The sequence below is a fragment of the Nerophis ophidion genome, linkage group LG14, assembly GCF_033978795.1.
Source record: "Nerophis ophidion isolate RoL-2023_Sa linkage group LG14, RoL_Noph_v1.0, whole genome shotgun sequence".
Classification (NCBI taxonomy): domain Eukaryota; kingdom Metazoa; phylum Chordata; class Actinopteri; order Syngnathiformes; family Syngnathidae; genus Nerophis; species Nerophis ophidion.
The window spans coordinates 3,406,638-3,422,625 of NC_084624.1; the positions used below are offsets into that span (position 1 = coordinate 3,406,638).

Consider the following 15,988-nt stretch of genomic DNA (forward strand, 5'->3'; position numbering starts at 1 on the left):
TACATCTTTCGTCTTTAACGTCTCCATTATTAATTGAACAATTGCAAAAGATTTAGCAACACAGATTCCCAGAATACTGTGGAATTATGCGATTAAAGCAGACGACTCATAGCTGGGATTGGTGCTGGATCCAAATGTCTGCTCCAATCCGTGACCTCACTTGCACGCAACAGGATATTTCGCGCAAAATTTAAAATTGCAATTTAGTCAACTAAAGCGGCCGTATTGGCATGTGTTGCAATGTTAATATTTCATCATTGATATATAAACTATCAGACTGCGTGGTCGCTAGTAGTGGCTTTCAGTAGGCCTTTAAACTTGTACCAAAGGCAGCAATCCTAAATTAAGCTTTCAACACACACAATATTGACATCTTAAGTTATAATTTGATGCAGAGGGGGAAAGACACGCTGCTTTTAAACGCCGCGTGCAACAGCAACAAACATGGTGTCTGAGACGCCAAGTGAAATGCAACCTTACTCGAGCAAAAACGAGGCATATTTATCCGGGACAGTCTTGATGACAATTTCCTTGACTCAGCCACACACAAAGAAGTTGTAGACCTCCTTCCTCCTTCCTTTTCCATGTTCCCATCTGTTTTGTCGTGTAGAATGGCGTATGGAGCAAAATCGTTTCGTATGTCTGGGAACATGACCGACGTAATCCTTGATATCACTCCACAAATCTACTCAGAGGCCTAGTGGTTAAAGCAGGGGTCACCAACGCGGCACCAGGTCGCCCGTAAGGACCAGATGAGTCGCCCGCTGGTCTGTTCTAAAAATAGCTCAAATAGCAGCACTTACCAGTGAGCTGCCTCTATTTTTTTAATTGTACTTATTTACTAGCAAGCTGGTCTCGCTTTGCTCGACATTTTTAATTCTAAGAGAGACAAAACTTAAATAGAATTTGAAAATCCAAAAATATTTTAAAGACTTGGTCTTCACTTGTTTAAATAAATTCATTTATTTTTTTTACTTTGCTTCTTATAACTTTCAGAAAGACAATTTTAGAGAAAAAATACAACCTTAAAAATGATTTTATGTTTTTAAACACATATACCTTTTTACCTTTTAAATTCCTTCCTCTTCTTTCCTGACGATTTAAAACTTAAAGCCCACTAGGCTGCACCAAACTTTTGGTGCCTTGTTGACTCAGAAAAGTACATTGGTGTGTGCACAGCAGCTATGAAGGTTGCAAGCCTGTTTGGTTCAACTTATCTTTGTGAATCAGCCTTTTCTGACATGAACTTCATCAAGAACAAACACAGAACACGCCTCACTGATGCACATGTGCAAGACTCACTCAGAGTCAAGTTACACAGCAGAGTACAACACACGAGTTAACAGCATGCAATGCCAGGCTTCCCACTAACTGACAAAGAAACAGATAACAGATTTGGTGTCCAGTTTAAAGTGTGACATGATTTATTTAAAAATTTGAGAGTTGAGTTTTGTATTTTACATGAGTTATTATTTGTGCAAACATGGTGCAAAGTAATTCATGATTTGTTAAAAAATGTTAGTGGCTAGTTAGTTAAAATGGGATATTGTGATTTCACAAGTCTGTCTTAGAAAATGCTCAATTTGAAAAATGTGCACTTACAGAGAAAATATTAAAATAAAGTGTTGCATATTGATATTTATCTGCTTCTATATATATCTAATGTGAGAAATCATTCATATGACCGGTGTTCCCACAAAGATAAATATCATTAATTATTATTAATAAAATATAGTTAAAGGTAAATTGAGCAAATTGGTTATTTTTGGCAATTTATTTAAGTGTGTATCAACCTGGTAGCCCTTCGCATTAATCAGTACCCAAGAAGTAGCTCTTGGTTTCGGATGTGGTAGTGGTTTGTGTTGTGGTTTGTGCAGCCCTTTGAGACACTAGTGATTTAGGGCTATATAAGTAAACAATGATTGATTGATTGAAAAAGGTTGGTGACCCCTGGGTTAGAGTGTCCGCCCTGAGATCGGCAGGTTGTAAATTCAAACCCCGGCCGAGTCATACCAAAGACTATAAAAATGGGAGCCATTACCTCCCTGCTTGGCACTCAGCATCAAGGGTTGGAAAAAAGGTTGGGGACCTCTGACCTATACAACAAATTGCTGCTCAAATTCTCAATGGAACTGGCCCGATACAGCATTCGGTTTCAGTTTATTTTCAGTCTAACAAAAACATATTCAAACATGGATCACGATTCAAAAATGAATAACATGACTGAAACAGGCAGAAGCAAAAAAGCTTATATGCCCAACATAAAAATGTTTACATTCAATTAAGTTACCTTTTCTAATAATTTTGTAATACAAAGAGAAATATAGTCATTCAGCATTTACATTTAAGTTACCCTTCAACAAATAATACAAAAATATGTACTTACACACATGTACTTTTTTGTAAATAGATAAACATACATACCTTCTAAATACAACATTTAACCAAACAAACATACATTTCTAGTTCACATAACTTTTTAAAATACATTGTGACATGTTCTTTTTGAAATTAAATACTGAGTCACTCATTTTTATTTCTTTACCAACAGAATTCCACAAATTAACACCGAGAACAGATAAACATCTACGTTTAACAACTAATCTTGCTTTTGGTCAAATAAACTTAGATTCATCTCTTAGATTGTATTTGCTAGTCTGTAGAGAGAAGTATTTTTGAATTCCTTCTGGAAGAGTATTTATTTTTGCTTTGAACATTATCTGTGTTATTTTATAATAAACAATATCTTGAAATTTCCTAAGTTTTGATTTAACAAATAATGGATGGGTGTGGTCATAATATCCTGCTTTGTTTATTTTTTTTGCAGCAAAACAATATCATTAATTATGGTTTTAAAAGTGGTTCCCCAGAGTTCTACAGAGTATGTCATGTATGGAAGTATCAAAGTATATTAAATTGTTAACAAAGAATTATAATTAAGTAATTCTTTAATTTTATACAAAACACCAAGTGTTTTAGATATTTTTGTTTTTATATAATTTACATGTTGTCTCCATGATCATTTATAATCAATTATTATTAATAATAATTGATGTACATGTACACACACACACACATTAATAAATGTAAATATATGTACATAACATAAAAAATACCTGTCCCTATGAAAATGTAAAAATAGTGATGAAGTAGGCCTGGGCGATATATCGATATACTCGATATATTGCGGGTTTGTCTCTGTGCGATATAGAAAATGACTATATCGTGATATTGGAGTATATGTTCTCACATAGTTGCTTTTAGCTGCAGGCATTACACTACAGGCATTTCCCACTCTTTCTTGTCTCTCCTCACAGAGACGTAAAGAAGCGCACCTTCTTACACACGTCACGTGTGCAACGTCACACGCTCCCGCGGAGCAGACAGGTAGTGACGTGGTAACGTTAGCTGTGATGCTAGCGGAGTTGTGCGGGTAGCAATAGGAGAGAGAGAAGGTGCAAATCTGGTAACAAATGAAGGTAGGATTAATTCCCAAGAAAAACAGCACGGGATCCATCATGTGTTCAACATTTATGCGGCAAAGGCGTTGCTACAATAAGTAGCACCACTGCTAATGGGACGGTGTGGCGCGGTGGAGGAGTGGCCGTGCGCAACCCTAGGGTCCCTGGTTCAATCCCCACCTAGTACCAACCTCGTCACGTCCGTTGTGTCCTGAGCAAGGCACTTCACCCTTGCTCCTGATGGGTGCTGGTTAGCGCCTTGCATGGCAGCTCCCTCCATCAGTGTGTGAATGTGTGTGTGAATGTGGAAGTAGTGTCAAAGCGCTTTGAGTACCTTGAAGGTAGAAAAGCGCTATACAAGTACAACTCATTTATCATTTAATGTAGCATCATTTGAAAAGTCAGCCGCTAGAGAATGAAGAACTCCGCATGTCAACATCTGCGGCCGGTGCCACACCAACAAAATGCCGAAGCAACTATTTCCAGATCAACAAAGTAGGAAAAAAAAAAAAAAAAAGTCAACAACAGGAGATAACGTCCGCAGGAACCTATCATGCAGCTCATTTTTATTTGACAGTTATTGAAATATCTTGTGTGACATCATGCACAAAAGTGCACTTTATTTGTTTTAAACTATTGTAGTGGCATTCTGTACAAAAAGTGCACTTTAATTTAGTGTTGTTTTGATATGTCATCTTAGTGACATCATGCACAAAAGTGCACTCATAGCTTGTTTTAAAATGTCTCTGACAATCTTGCACTTTCTGTTTTGAAATGACATGAATGTTTGTGCCACTGCTTAATAACTGTTTAATAAATACAGTTTTAGTTGTGATTTCCCTCTCTGCATGAAAGTTTAAAAGTAGCATATATTAATGCAGTATGAAGAAGAATGTTTGAATGTAGACACATAGAATCATCATACTGCTGTGATTATATGCATCAAGTGTTCATTCAAGGCTAAGGCAAAATATGGAGATATATATGGTGTATTGTGACATGGCCTAAAAATATCGAGATATTAATAAAAGGCCATATCGCCCAGCCCTAAATGAAGGCATGATGTAATAAAAATCTGACATATTGATACTATTATTGATCAAAAACAAAAATATTAGTCTTTAAATATAGAATGTTTATTGAGAGCATTTTTATTCGATATTACAAGTTACATGATGGCGTTGCATTCACACCCCAACACTGTTTTACCAAACATAATTAATAATCCTGAATAATAACTGTGATTTAAATATTGATAAAAAATATATATCTTTATTATTTTGACCATATTTGGAAACATTTTGTGTAAGTCTAGATCTCATATATGAACACTGTTTTATTCTGTATTGACAAAAAGTGTAGTTATGTCTCATGTCCATAAGACTCCATCTTGCGAAATGTTCACATTTATTTTTATTTATCTATAGTATTTCTCACATTGAATGTTGTCTGTCTGTGTTGGCCCTGCCATGAGGTAGGGACTTATCCAGGGTGTACACCGCCTTCTGCCCGAATGCAGCTGAGATAGGCTCCAGCAACCCCCCGCGACCCCAAAAGGCACAAGCGGTAGAAAATGGATGGATGGATATAGTATTATTTTCTTTCTGCCATATTACTTTGTTTATAATGCTTGTGTTGCTTTCTTATGCACATTCAATGTTCAACTTAAGGTACATATATACATTTTGCATGTGTTATTTGTGGGGTTTTTTATTTTAAATTTTTTAAACTTGGTTAAAGGATTTCAGTATGAGTATTTTTTGTCTATTTTGAGCACATTTAAAATTACCACGATAATGATAACCGTGATAATCTTGGGAAAAATAACCGTGATAAGAAATGTTCAGTGTGACATCCCTATCACTAATTAATAACACAGATATGGTTTTTATGTCCCGGCAAGGAATCTGCGTTCAAAAGACTCCGGCTTATTAGTGATTCCTAAAGCCCAAAAAAAGTCTGCGGGCTATAGAGCGTTTTCCGTTCGGGCTCCAGTACTCTGGAATGCCCTCCCAGTAAAAGTTCGAGATGCTACCTCAGTAGAAGCATTTAAGTCTCACCTTAAAACTCATCTGTATACTCTAGCCTTTAAATAGACATCCTTTTTAGACCAGTTGATCTGCCGCTTCTTTTCTTTTTCTCCTATGTCCCCCCCTCCCTTATGGAGGGGGTCCGGTCCGATGACCATGGATGAAGTACTGGCTGTCCAGAGTCGAGACCCAGGATGGACCGCTCGCCTGTGTATCGGTTGGGGACATCTCTACTCTGCTGATCCGCCTCCGCTTGGGATGGTTTCCTGTGGACGGGACTCTCGCTACTGTCTTGGATCCGCTTTGAACTGAATTCTCGCGGCTGTGTTGGAGCCACTATGGATTGAACTTTCACAGTATCAAGTTAGACCCGCTCGACATCCATTGCTTTCGGTCCCCTAGAGGGGGGGTGGGGGGGGGTTGCCCACATCTGAGGTCCTCTCCAAGGTTTCTCATAGTCAGCATTGTCACTGGCGTCCCACTGGAAGTGAATTCTCCCTGCCCACTGGGTGTGTGTTTTCCTTGCCCTTTTGTGGGTTCTTCCGAGGATGTCGTAGTCGTAATGATTTGTGCAGTCCTTTGAGACATTTGTGATTTCGGGCTATATAACTAAACCTTGATTGATTGATTGATTGATTTTAAAATATATGTATATAATTTTCAAACCCTATTTAAAGATAATATATTTGGGGTGTCACAATTGATCGATACGTGGATAGATCGATTTATATTCCTAAATTTCAGGTTTATCGATCTGTGGTCGGAAAGTTTGCCTTGCAATTGATCGTTTTAAAAGGGAATCGATAAATGTTATCGATACTACAAATATGAAAACATTGTATTTAGTAACAGTAGACTTTATTTAAAGTTTAGCACTTGTAATAATAAAGATCTAAACATTAAGTTTATTTTTCCGTCTACGGCGCCAAACAAAATTGCTGGATATCTATGGTGGTCCGATTTTTGATTGATTGATTGATTGATTGAAACTTTTATTAGTAGATTGTACAGTACAGTACATATTCCGTACAATTGACCACTAAATGGTAACACCCCAATACATTTTTCAACTTCTTTAAGTCGGGGCCGAGAAAGGAGGAGAGACAAAAATAAGAAAAAGGGCGGCCACCCGGATGAAAGAACAGTCAAGGATCAACATTGGCCTGACTTTCACTCGCTGGCGTGAACTCAAAGACGGGAAGAGATTTTCGACTGATGCTGCCTTGGCTCTGTTCCTGCGTAACAAGTGAGTGACTTTCGATGCTCAAATCAAAATGATATTGCTAATGTTAGATCCAAAGCTAGATCCAAACTGACACAACCAGCTACGCAACAAACACAAAAGTACTGTATAAAGAAAAACTTGCAATAACTGCAAATATAGTTTGAGTAATATATGTAGGTTCCTACTGTGGAAAGAGCAGTCATACTGAATCATTGTGGGATTATCGTGTCAGTTTGACGCTGCCGCATTAGTGCACTGGCGCCGCCAAAATCAACCAAAACTGAAAGTTCTTAAGTGGATCTTTAATATTTACAAGAATAGCTGAAAGTGCAAACATTTACAACAGGATTTGTTTTGAAAAACCTGCTACTGTAGAGCTGTGGTTCTCAAATGGGGGTACTTGAAGGTATGCCAAGAGATTTTTTTTAAATATTCTAAAAATAGCAACAATTCAAAAATCCTTTATGAACATATTTATTGAATAATACTTCAACAAAATATGAATGTAAGTTCATAAAGTGTGAAAAGAAATGCAACAATGCAATATTCAGCGTTGACAGCTGTTTTTGTTCCAAAAACAATGTTGAAAATGTATTTTTTTGTGAAGAAATGTTTAGAATTATGTTGATGAATCCAGATGTATCTCTATTACAATCCCCAAAGAGGGCACTTTAAGTTGATGATTACTTCTATGTGGAGAAATCTGCATTTAGAAGTGAATCACCTGTTTATTTTTCAACAAGTTTTTAGTTATCTTTATATCTTTTTTTCAGGATAGTTCAAGAAAGACCACTACAAATAAGCAATATTTTGCACTGTTATACAATTTAATAAATCCGAAAGTGATGACATAGTGCTGTATTTTACTTCTTTATCTCTTTTTTTTCAACCAAAAGTGCTTTGCTCTGATTAGGGGGTACTTGAATTAAAATAATGTTCACAGGGGGTACATCACTGAAATAAGGTTGAGAACCACTGTTGTAGAGCAAAGGAATGATTGAAAATGAATCAAAAAAATATTTGGGGCTTTTGTAGAAGACATTTACATTCCCCATTACTTTAATAAGGGCAGCACGGTGGAACAGGAACTAGTGTGTGTGCCTTACAATAAGAAGGTCCTGGGTTCGATCCACCGGCAAGGGGTCTTTCTGTGTGGACTCTGCATGTTCTCCCTGTGACTGCGTTGGTTCCCTCCGGGTACTCCGGCTTCCCCCTCCTCCAAAGACATGCATCTCGGGATAAGTTGATTGGCAACAGTAAATTGTCCCTAGTGTGTGAATGTTGTCTGTCTATCTGTGTTGTCCATGCGATGAGGTGGCGACTTGTCCAGGGTGTACCCTGACATCCGCCCGAATGCAGCTGAGATAGGCTCCAGCAAACACCGTAACCTCAAAAGGGACAGGCGGTAGGAAATGGATGGACGGATTACTTTAATCATGTTTAAAAGATAATATGTGAGTAGTATTGTGTGATGTTACTGTACGGAATTTAAAAACAAAGAGCACGAAGACTTCTGTCTTTCTGGAATGTCATCTGGATTGTGTTCAGCGTGTTTCTGATGGTACATATTACCAACTACATCATCATTAAGTGAGCTTGCAAAGCTGATGCTTATATTACATATTACCATCCATCCATCCATTTTCTACCGCTTATTCCCTTTCGGGGTCGCGGGGGGCGCTGGCGCCTATCTCAGCTACAATCGGGCGGAAGGCAGGGTACACCCTGGACAAGTCGCCACCTCATCGCAGGGCCAACACAGATAGACAACATTCACACTCACATTCACACACTAGGGCCAATTTAGTGTTGCCAATCAACCTATCCCCAGGTGCATGTCTTTGGAAGTGGGAGGAAGCCGGAGTACCCGGAGGGAACCCACGCATTCACGGGGAGAACATGCAAACTCCACACAGAAAGATCCCCAGCCTGGATTTGAACCCAGGACTGCAGGAGCTTCGTATTGTGAGGCAGATGCACTAACCCCTCTGCCACCGTGAAGCCCATTATATATATATATATATATATATACATTGTATTTAAATATAAAGTAATACAGCAAATAGCAACAAATATTTATCAATGGCCTACTTTATAACTACTAAACAGGAATATTAAATTTAGAATAAGTTTATTTGCTTTATACAGAAAATAATGGTCCCTCTAGTTAAATAAGTATGAATGAAACAGCCTTTTTTTGCTCAAATCTACAGCATATTTAAACCAAATTTTAAAAAAATGTTAACCAGAGTACTCTACAAGTTAGTTTAGTTCCAGTATAGACTAGCAATAAAGAAGTTCACTATATTATGTTTAGGTACCAAAGACTATAAAAATGCTTGGTACTGAGCATCAAGGGTTGGAATTGGGGGTTAAATCACCAAAAATGATTCCCAAGCTCAGCCACCGCTGCTGCTCACTGCTCCCCTCACCTCCCAGGGGGTGATCAAGGGTGATGGGTCAAATGCAGAGAATAATTTTGCCACACCTCGTGTGTGTGTGACAATCATTGGTACTTTAAGATTTTTTTTCTGAGCAGGAGATCAATCTGCCGACGGCAACACACATGCACGCAATAAATCTAAAACAACCTTTGCTACATAATTAATTACATTTTTTTTCTATTTTTTCTTCGGGTGCGGGGGGGTTGATGTCGATGTTTTCATGTTTCAGACACATGAACTCGCACTTACAATGCACACGGCAGCATTGAGCACCCAGACTTCATGAGACATGTGAAGCACTTCTAACTATGCAAGCCCACCCTCAACACACACACACAACCATAGAAACAAACGTAGCCAGCGGCTTACCTGCGAATAGTCAAAGTCAGAGAGAGGTGCTATGCTCTTGATGTACTCGATTCTGAATTGGTCTTCTGGGTTGGCAAGCGGGACAGGGGGTATTAAAGTGCTCATCGCTGACACTATTGTCTGAAAACACGTCAGGAAGAAACAAAACAGGCTTTAATCAGGACGAACAGAGTCACTAACAAAGTGTAAACCCACACAAGCAATGATCATTCAATTGAACTCACCACTATGGCATCCTTTACGTTTTTCCGTATGTCCTGGATCTTCTGTTTCTTTTCCCTGCATGGGAAGACGAGAGAAGCCGCTGGTTATGAAAGCGTGACGTAAGGCACATCACAAAAGATTTATCATCAGGGTGGTGGAGAGCCAGTCACCGAGGCAAGGAGGAACATTCACAATAAGGGGCGGATTTAATTGTAAAAAAAGTCATGAGAAATTGTCATGAGAATGGGGGCTGCAGTGGCGTGGTCCGATACAAGATGCTAAACGACACTGCACAAAATAAGTCGGATTTTTCTAATAATTTGTTCACTTCAACTTTCACACCTACATATGAAGTCCGAGTTTCCATACTCTTTGTCTTTAATGAAACTAGAGATGTCGAAAAATTCTTTAAAATGTAATATCGGTATCGGTTTCAAAAAGTAAAATTAGTGACTTTTTAAAACGCCGCTGTATGGAGCGGCACGTATGCCAGTCAGCAGCCTATGCCCTCTCCCACACACAACATGAGAGGTTTACTGTCGACGCTTGATGACCTCATCAAACCGCAGCGGGCGCAGCATAACGACAACAAGAGTGTGTCGTTGCCGGTGCTGTAGCCACGGCTAACAAGCGAGCTCGCTCTCTGACTAACAACACCATGTCTATGGTTTAGGATTAGGGCTGGGCTATAATATATCGATATACTCAATATATCGCGGGTTTGTCTCTGTGCGATATAGAAAATGACTATATCGGGATATTCGAGTATACGTTCTCACGCAGTTTTTTCAGCTGCTGGTATTACACTCCAGGCTTTTCCCACTCTTTCTTGTGTCTCCTTCTCTTAGACAGCAAGTGCACTTTCTTACACCTGTCACGTAATACGTCACATACGTATACACCCTCGCAGAGCACAGAGGTAGCGGCATGGGTAATGTTAGCTGTGCTGCTAGCGGTAATACGAGAGAAAGAAGGTGCAAATCTGGTAAGAAATGAAGGAAGAATTAATTCCCAAGAAAAACAGCAGGGGTTCCATCATCTGGGGGTGGTTTGGATTCAAGTGGGGATATGTCGAACATCCATCCATCCATCATCTTCCGCTTATCCGAGGTCGGGTCGCGGGGGCAGCAGCCTAAGCAGGGAAGCCCAGACTTCCCTATCTCCAGCCACTTCGTCTAGCTCTTCCCGGGGGATCCCGAGGCGTTCCCAGGCCAGCCGGGAGACATAGTCTTCCCAACGTGTCCTGGGTCTTCCCCGTGGCCTCCTACCAGCTGGACGTGCCCTAAACACATCCCTAGGGAGGCGTTCGGGTGGCATCCTGACCAGATGCCCGAACCACCTCATCTGGCTCCTCTCGATGTGGAGGAGCAGCGGCTTTACGTTGAGTTCCTCCCGGATGGCAGAGCTTCTCACCCTATCTCTAAGGGAGAGCCCCGCCACCCGGCGGAGGAAACTCATTTCGGCCGCTTGTACCCGTGATCTTATCCTTTCGGTCAGGACCCAAAGCTCATGACCATAGGTGAGGATGGGAACGTAGATCGACCGGTAAATTGAGAGCTTTGCCTTCCGGCTCAGCTCCTTCTTCACCACAACGGATCGATACAACGTCCGCATTACTGAAGACGCCGCACCGATCCGCCTGTCGATCTCACGATCCACTCTTCCCCCACTCGTGAACAAGACTCCTAGGTACTTGAACTCCTCCACTTGGGGCAGGGTCTCCTCCCCAACCCGGAGATGGCACTCCACCCTTTTCCGGGCGAGAACCATGGACTCGGACTTGGAGGTGCTGATTCTCATTCCGGTCGCTTCACACTCGGCTGCGAACCGATCCAGTGAGAGCTGAAGATCCCGGCCAGATGAAGCCATCAGGACTACATCATCTGCAAAAAGCAGAGACCTAATCCCGTGGCCACCAAACCGGAACCCCTCAACGCCTTGGCTGCGCCTAGAAATTCTGTCCATAAAAGTTATGAACAGAATCGGTGACAAAGGACAGCCTTGGCGGAGTCCAACCTTCACTGGAAACGTGTCCGACTTACTGCCAGCAATGCGGACCAAGCTCTGACACTGATCATACAGAGAGCGGACTGCCACAATAAGACATTCCGATACCCCATACTCTCTGAGCACTCCCCACAGGACTTCCCGAGGGACACGGTCGAATGCCTTCTCCAAGTCCACAAAGCACATGTAGACTGGTTGGGCAAACTCCCATGCACCCTCAAGAACCCTGCCGAGAGTATAGAGCTGGTCCACAGTTCCACGACCAGGACGAAAACCACACTGTTCCTCCTGAATCCGAGGTTCGACTATCCGGCGAAGCCTCCTCTCCAGTACACCTGAATAAACCTTACCGGGAACAGACAAACGTAAATTGTCAAGTGTGGGACAAATTGTTGAAAAAAAAGTAGCACTACTGCTAATATGTAGCATCATTTGAAAACTCACCTGCTAGAGAATGAAGAGTGTTTACTCTGCATGTCAACATCTCCATTCGGTGCCACACCATCAAAATGCCCAAGCAACCATTTTCATATTAACACCGTATGAAAAAAATAGTCTACAATAAAAGGAGACAATGTCCTCAGTAACCTACCACATAGTGAAGGACGAACACTATTAGATTTCCTATCATGCAGCTCATTTTTATTTGACAATTATTGAAATATGTTGTGTGACATCGTGCACAAAAGTGCACTAATAGATTATTTTAAAATGTCTCTGACAATCTTGCACTTTCTGTTTTGGAATCACACAAGTGTTTGTGCCACTGCTTAATAACTGTTTAATAAATACACTTATGCTAAATTGACTTAGTTGTGATTTCCCTCTCTGCATGAAAGTTTAAAAGTAGCATATATTAATGCAGTATGAAGAAGAATGTTTGAATGTAGACACATAGAATCATCATACTGCTGTGATTATATGCATCAAGTGTTCATTCAAGGCTAAGGAGAAATATCGAGATATATATCATGTATCTCTATATGGCCTATAAATATCGAGATATTAAAAAAAGGCCATATCGCCCAGCCCTATTTGGGATTATTTTAAAGTGTGTCTGACGGATAAAAAACTGGCAATTCGCAATGACTGCAAAAAGATGGTTATGCGAGGAGGAACCAAGACGTCTTCCTTTAATACGAGCAATTGGATCTCTCACCTCTTCAAGAATCATAAGGAGATACACCTATCCAAGCGAAAGATGGATGAAAAGCAAACACCAAATAAAGTGGTACCACACAGTTGTTGCTTAAAGACTCCGCCGAGTAAAAACAAAAATACAACAAAAACCACACCAGGGCAAAAGCCCACATTGTGGTCAAGGACAACAACAGTATGGCAAAAGCTACGGTGGAGTTTGGTAGGGTTAGTCTGCCCTGCATGGCGCACACTTTTCAGCTTGCAGTGAACGGAGGTGCCCTGTCTCAACACAGCATTTCAGAAGCTCTGGCTGACTGCTAGGCCACTTCAAGCACTCACCACTAGCTTGCAGCACAGTGGTGTTACTCGTACAAATACGTTAGAGCAGGGCAGATTGAGTCCAGTTTATAATTTCCTGTTATACAGTATACCAGGCAGTCTTGCACTAAAGGAGGACTATGTTATTGTTTACTTTATTACTTTAGTATACTCTGGACAGAAGCTGTGTGCCTTCGTTGTTTTTGTAGCTGTTGTTTTGAGGCATGTTTAAAAAAATAAAAAATAATGCACTTTGTGAAAGTCAAACTATAGTATTTCCCAAAGTTGTAGTGGGTATCGGGATTATCTTAGGGAGAGCATGTCCCAAATTCCAAGCTGCTGTTTTGAGGCACGTTGAAAAAAATAATGCACTTTGTGACTTCAATAATAAATATTGGCAGTGCCATGTTAGCACTTTTTGTCCAAAACTTGAGTTGAAGTTGTTCTCTTATTTTGGAAAACCTTGTTACATTGTTTAATGCATCTAGTGGGGCATCACAAAAAAATTAGGCATAATAATGTGTTAATTCCGCGACTGTATGTATCGGTTGATATCGGAAATCGGTAATTAAGAGTTGGACAATATCGGAATATCGGCAAAAAAGCAATTATCGGACATCTCTAAATACAACTGTCTCCCATACGTTGTGTGCTTCTCGTACACGAGTGGACAATTGTGCACAATTGCCATCTGAAATGACCATGGTCATTTCAGCTGAAATGAAATGTTAATAGAAGAAAAGAATGCTACATGCTTTTATGGAAGAGTTAGTAGCTTTCAAGCTACACATCAAACCGATAACTACAACTTTCCACTGCTATTTGATGTCGTTGGTAATGTTTTAATGTGTTTTAATGACTCTAGTGGTTATAATGATCATAAGAGACATACAAAAAGAGTTCAGTTTGGGAAAATGTTTTGACCAATTACTTTCAATTGCTGATTTATAAGTCAATAACCTTGTCTCAATGGTTTGTTGTACATGGACGTAGGGCTGGGCGATACGGCTTTTTTAATATCTCGATATTTTTAGGCCATATCGCGATACACTATAAATATCTCGATATTTTTGCCTTGGCCTTGAATGAACACTTGATACATATAATCACAGCAGTATGATGATTCTATGTGTCTACATTCAAACATTCTTCTTCATAGTGCATTAATATATGCTACTTTTAAACTTTCATGCAGAGAGGGAAATCACAACTAAGTCAATTGACCAAAAGTGTATTTATTAAACAGTTATTAAGCAGTGGCACAATCATTCATGTCATTTCCAAAACAGAAAGTGCAAGATTGTCAGAGACATTATAAGTGTCAAATAAAAATGAGCTGCATAATAAGAAATCATATAGTGTTCATCCTTCACTATGTGGTAGGTTCCTACGGACGTTACTAAATTCTGTTGTTGACTATTTTTTCATACAGTGTTGATCTGGAAATGTTTGCCTCGGCATGTTGATGGTGTGGCACCGAATGGAGATGTTGACATGCGGAGTAAGCACTCTTCATTCTGTAGCAGGTGACTTTTCAAATGATGCTACATTTTAGCAGTAATGATACTTTTTGTAGCAACGCTTTTGGCCCACACTTGACAAATTGCGGTTGTCTGTTCCGACATATTCCCACTTGAAGCCAAACCACCGCCAGACGATGGACCCCCTGCTGTTTTTCTTGGGAATTAATTCTTCCTTCATTCGCACCTTCTTTCTCTCGTATTACCACTCGCACGGCTCTGCTAGCATCACAGCTAACGTACCCATGCTGCTACCTCTCTGCTCCGCGAGGGCGTATACGTATGTGACGAATGAGGTGACAGTATGTGACGTATGAGGTGACAGCATGTGACGTATTTAAGGAGGTGCGCTTGCTGTCTCTGAGAAGGAGAGACAGGAAAGAGCGAGAAGAGCCTGCAGTGTATTGCCCGCAGCTAAAAGCAACTGCGTGAGAACGTATACTTGAATATCACGATGTAGTAATTTTCTATATCGCACAGAGACAAACCCGCGATATATCGTGTACATCGATATATATCGCCCAGCCTTAAATGGACAACAATGTTGTGGATGATTTGAATGCATGAGATGCTGTCTTGAAGTCAAGTCATCCACCACTATGAATGATTGTTGTCTGACTAACTAACTACACATACAATGTTTTACTCTCTATTATTTCCATTGTGTATACAATCAAGTTTAAGTGTAAAAATGTGGATGTTCTGTGTTTTTTCACCACCAGTCTCTCCTACGGCCAGGATGTGCAGGCGTCATGTCAGATATTTAAAGTGTCTTCCATCTTTGACAACATCCTGACACTTAAACTGGTAGCTTTTTATATTATATATTAAAAAATATTGACCTATATCAGCTTCTATATCTTAACTTTGTTTGCTTGTAGGCATAAACATTTCAGTCAGCCCCCACCCAACCACCCATTTGTTCTTCTTCGCTTGTGAATAACGTAGTAAAGAAGGGCATGTTGGTCCTCCACTGAGATTGGTGCAATGATAACGCCTACCATGCTATGCCAGAGGGAACTGGTTTCTAATAGCACAATCCAGGTGTGTTAATCTGATTTTTCAAAAGTCAAAACGCGATCAGATTAAAGTGATTACATTTTATTTTGAGCCAAATTATTTGAGGAATCAGACTAATGGAAACATACTGACTTATACTACCAAATAAACACAGATACAGGCCGCATAAGGAGACCCATAGTGTGGCGTGTGGAGTGTTTATGCCAGGAGCCAGCATCTAGGTTCAAGACATTTATGGACTAAAGATGGG

The 15,988-nt window shown here is 40.1% G+C and overlaps 1 protein-coding gene across 2 annotated transcripts in view; it reads right to left on the reverse strand.

Annotated features, from left to right (window-relative positions):
• The window catches only part of gnal (guanine nucleotide binding protein (G protein), alpha activating activity polypeptide, olfactory type), a 149,506-nt gene that overhangs the window by 103,859 nt on the left and 29,659 nt on the right, over window positions 1–15,988 (reverse strand). For both annotated transcript variants that reach the window (XM_061919631.1, XM_061919632.1), the window contains exons 3-4: window positions 9,754–9,808; window positions 9,530–9,649 (exon numbers count right to left, since the gene is read on the reverse strand). In XM_061919631.1, the coding sequence (XP_061775615.1) occupies window positions 9,530–9,649; window positions 9,754–9,808 (175 nt within the window). The remainder of the gene's footprint in view (window positions 1–9,529; window positions 9,650–9,753; window positions 9,809–15,988) is intronic.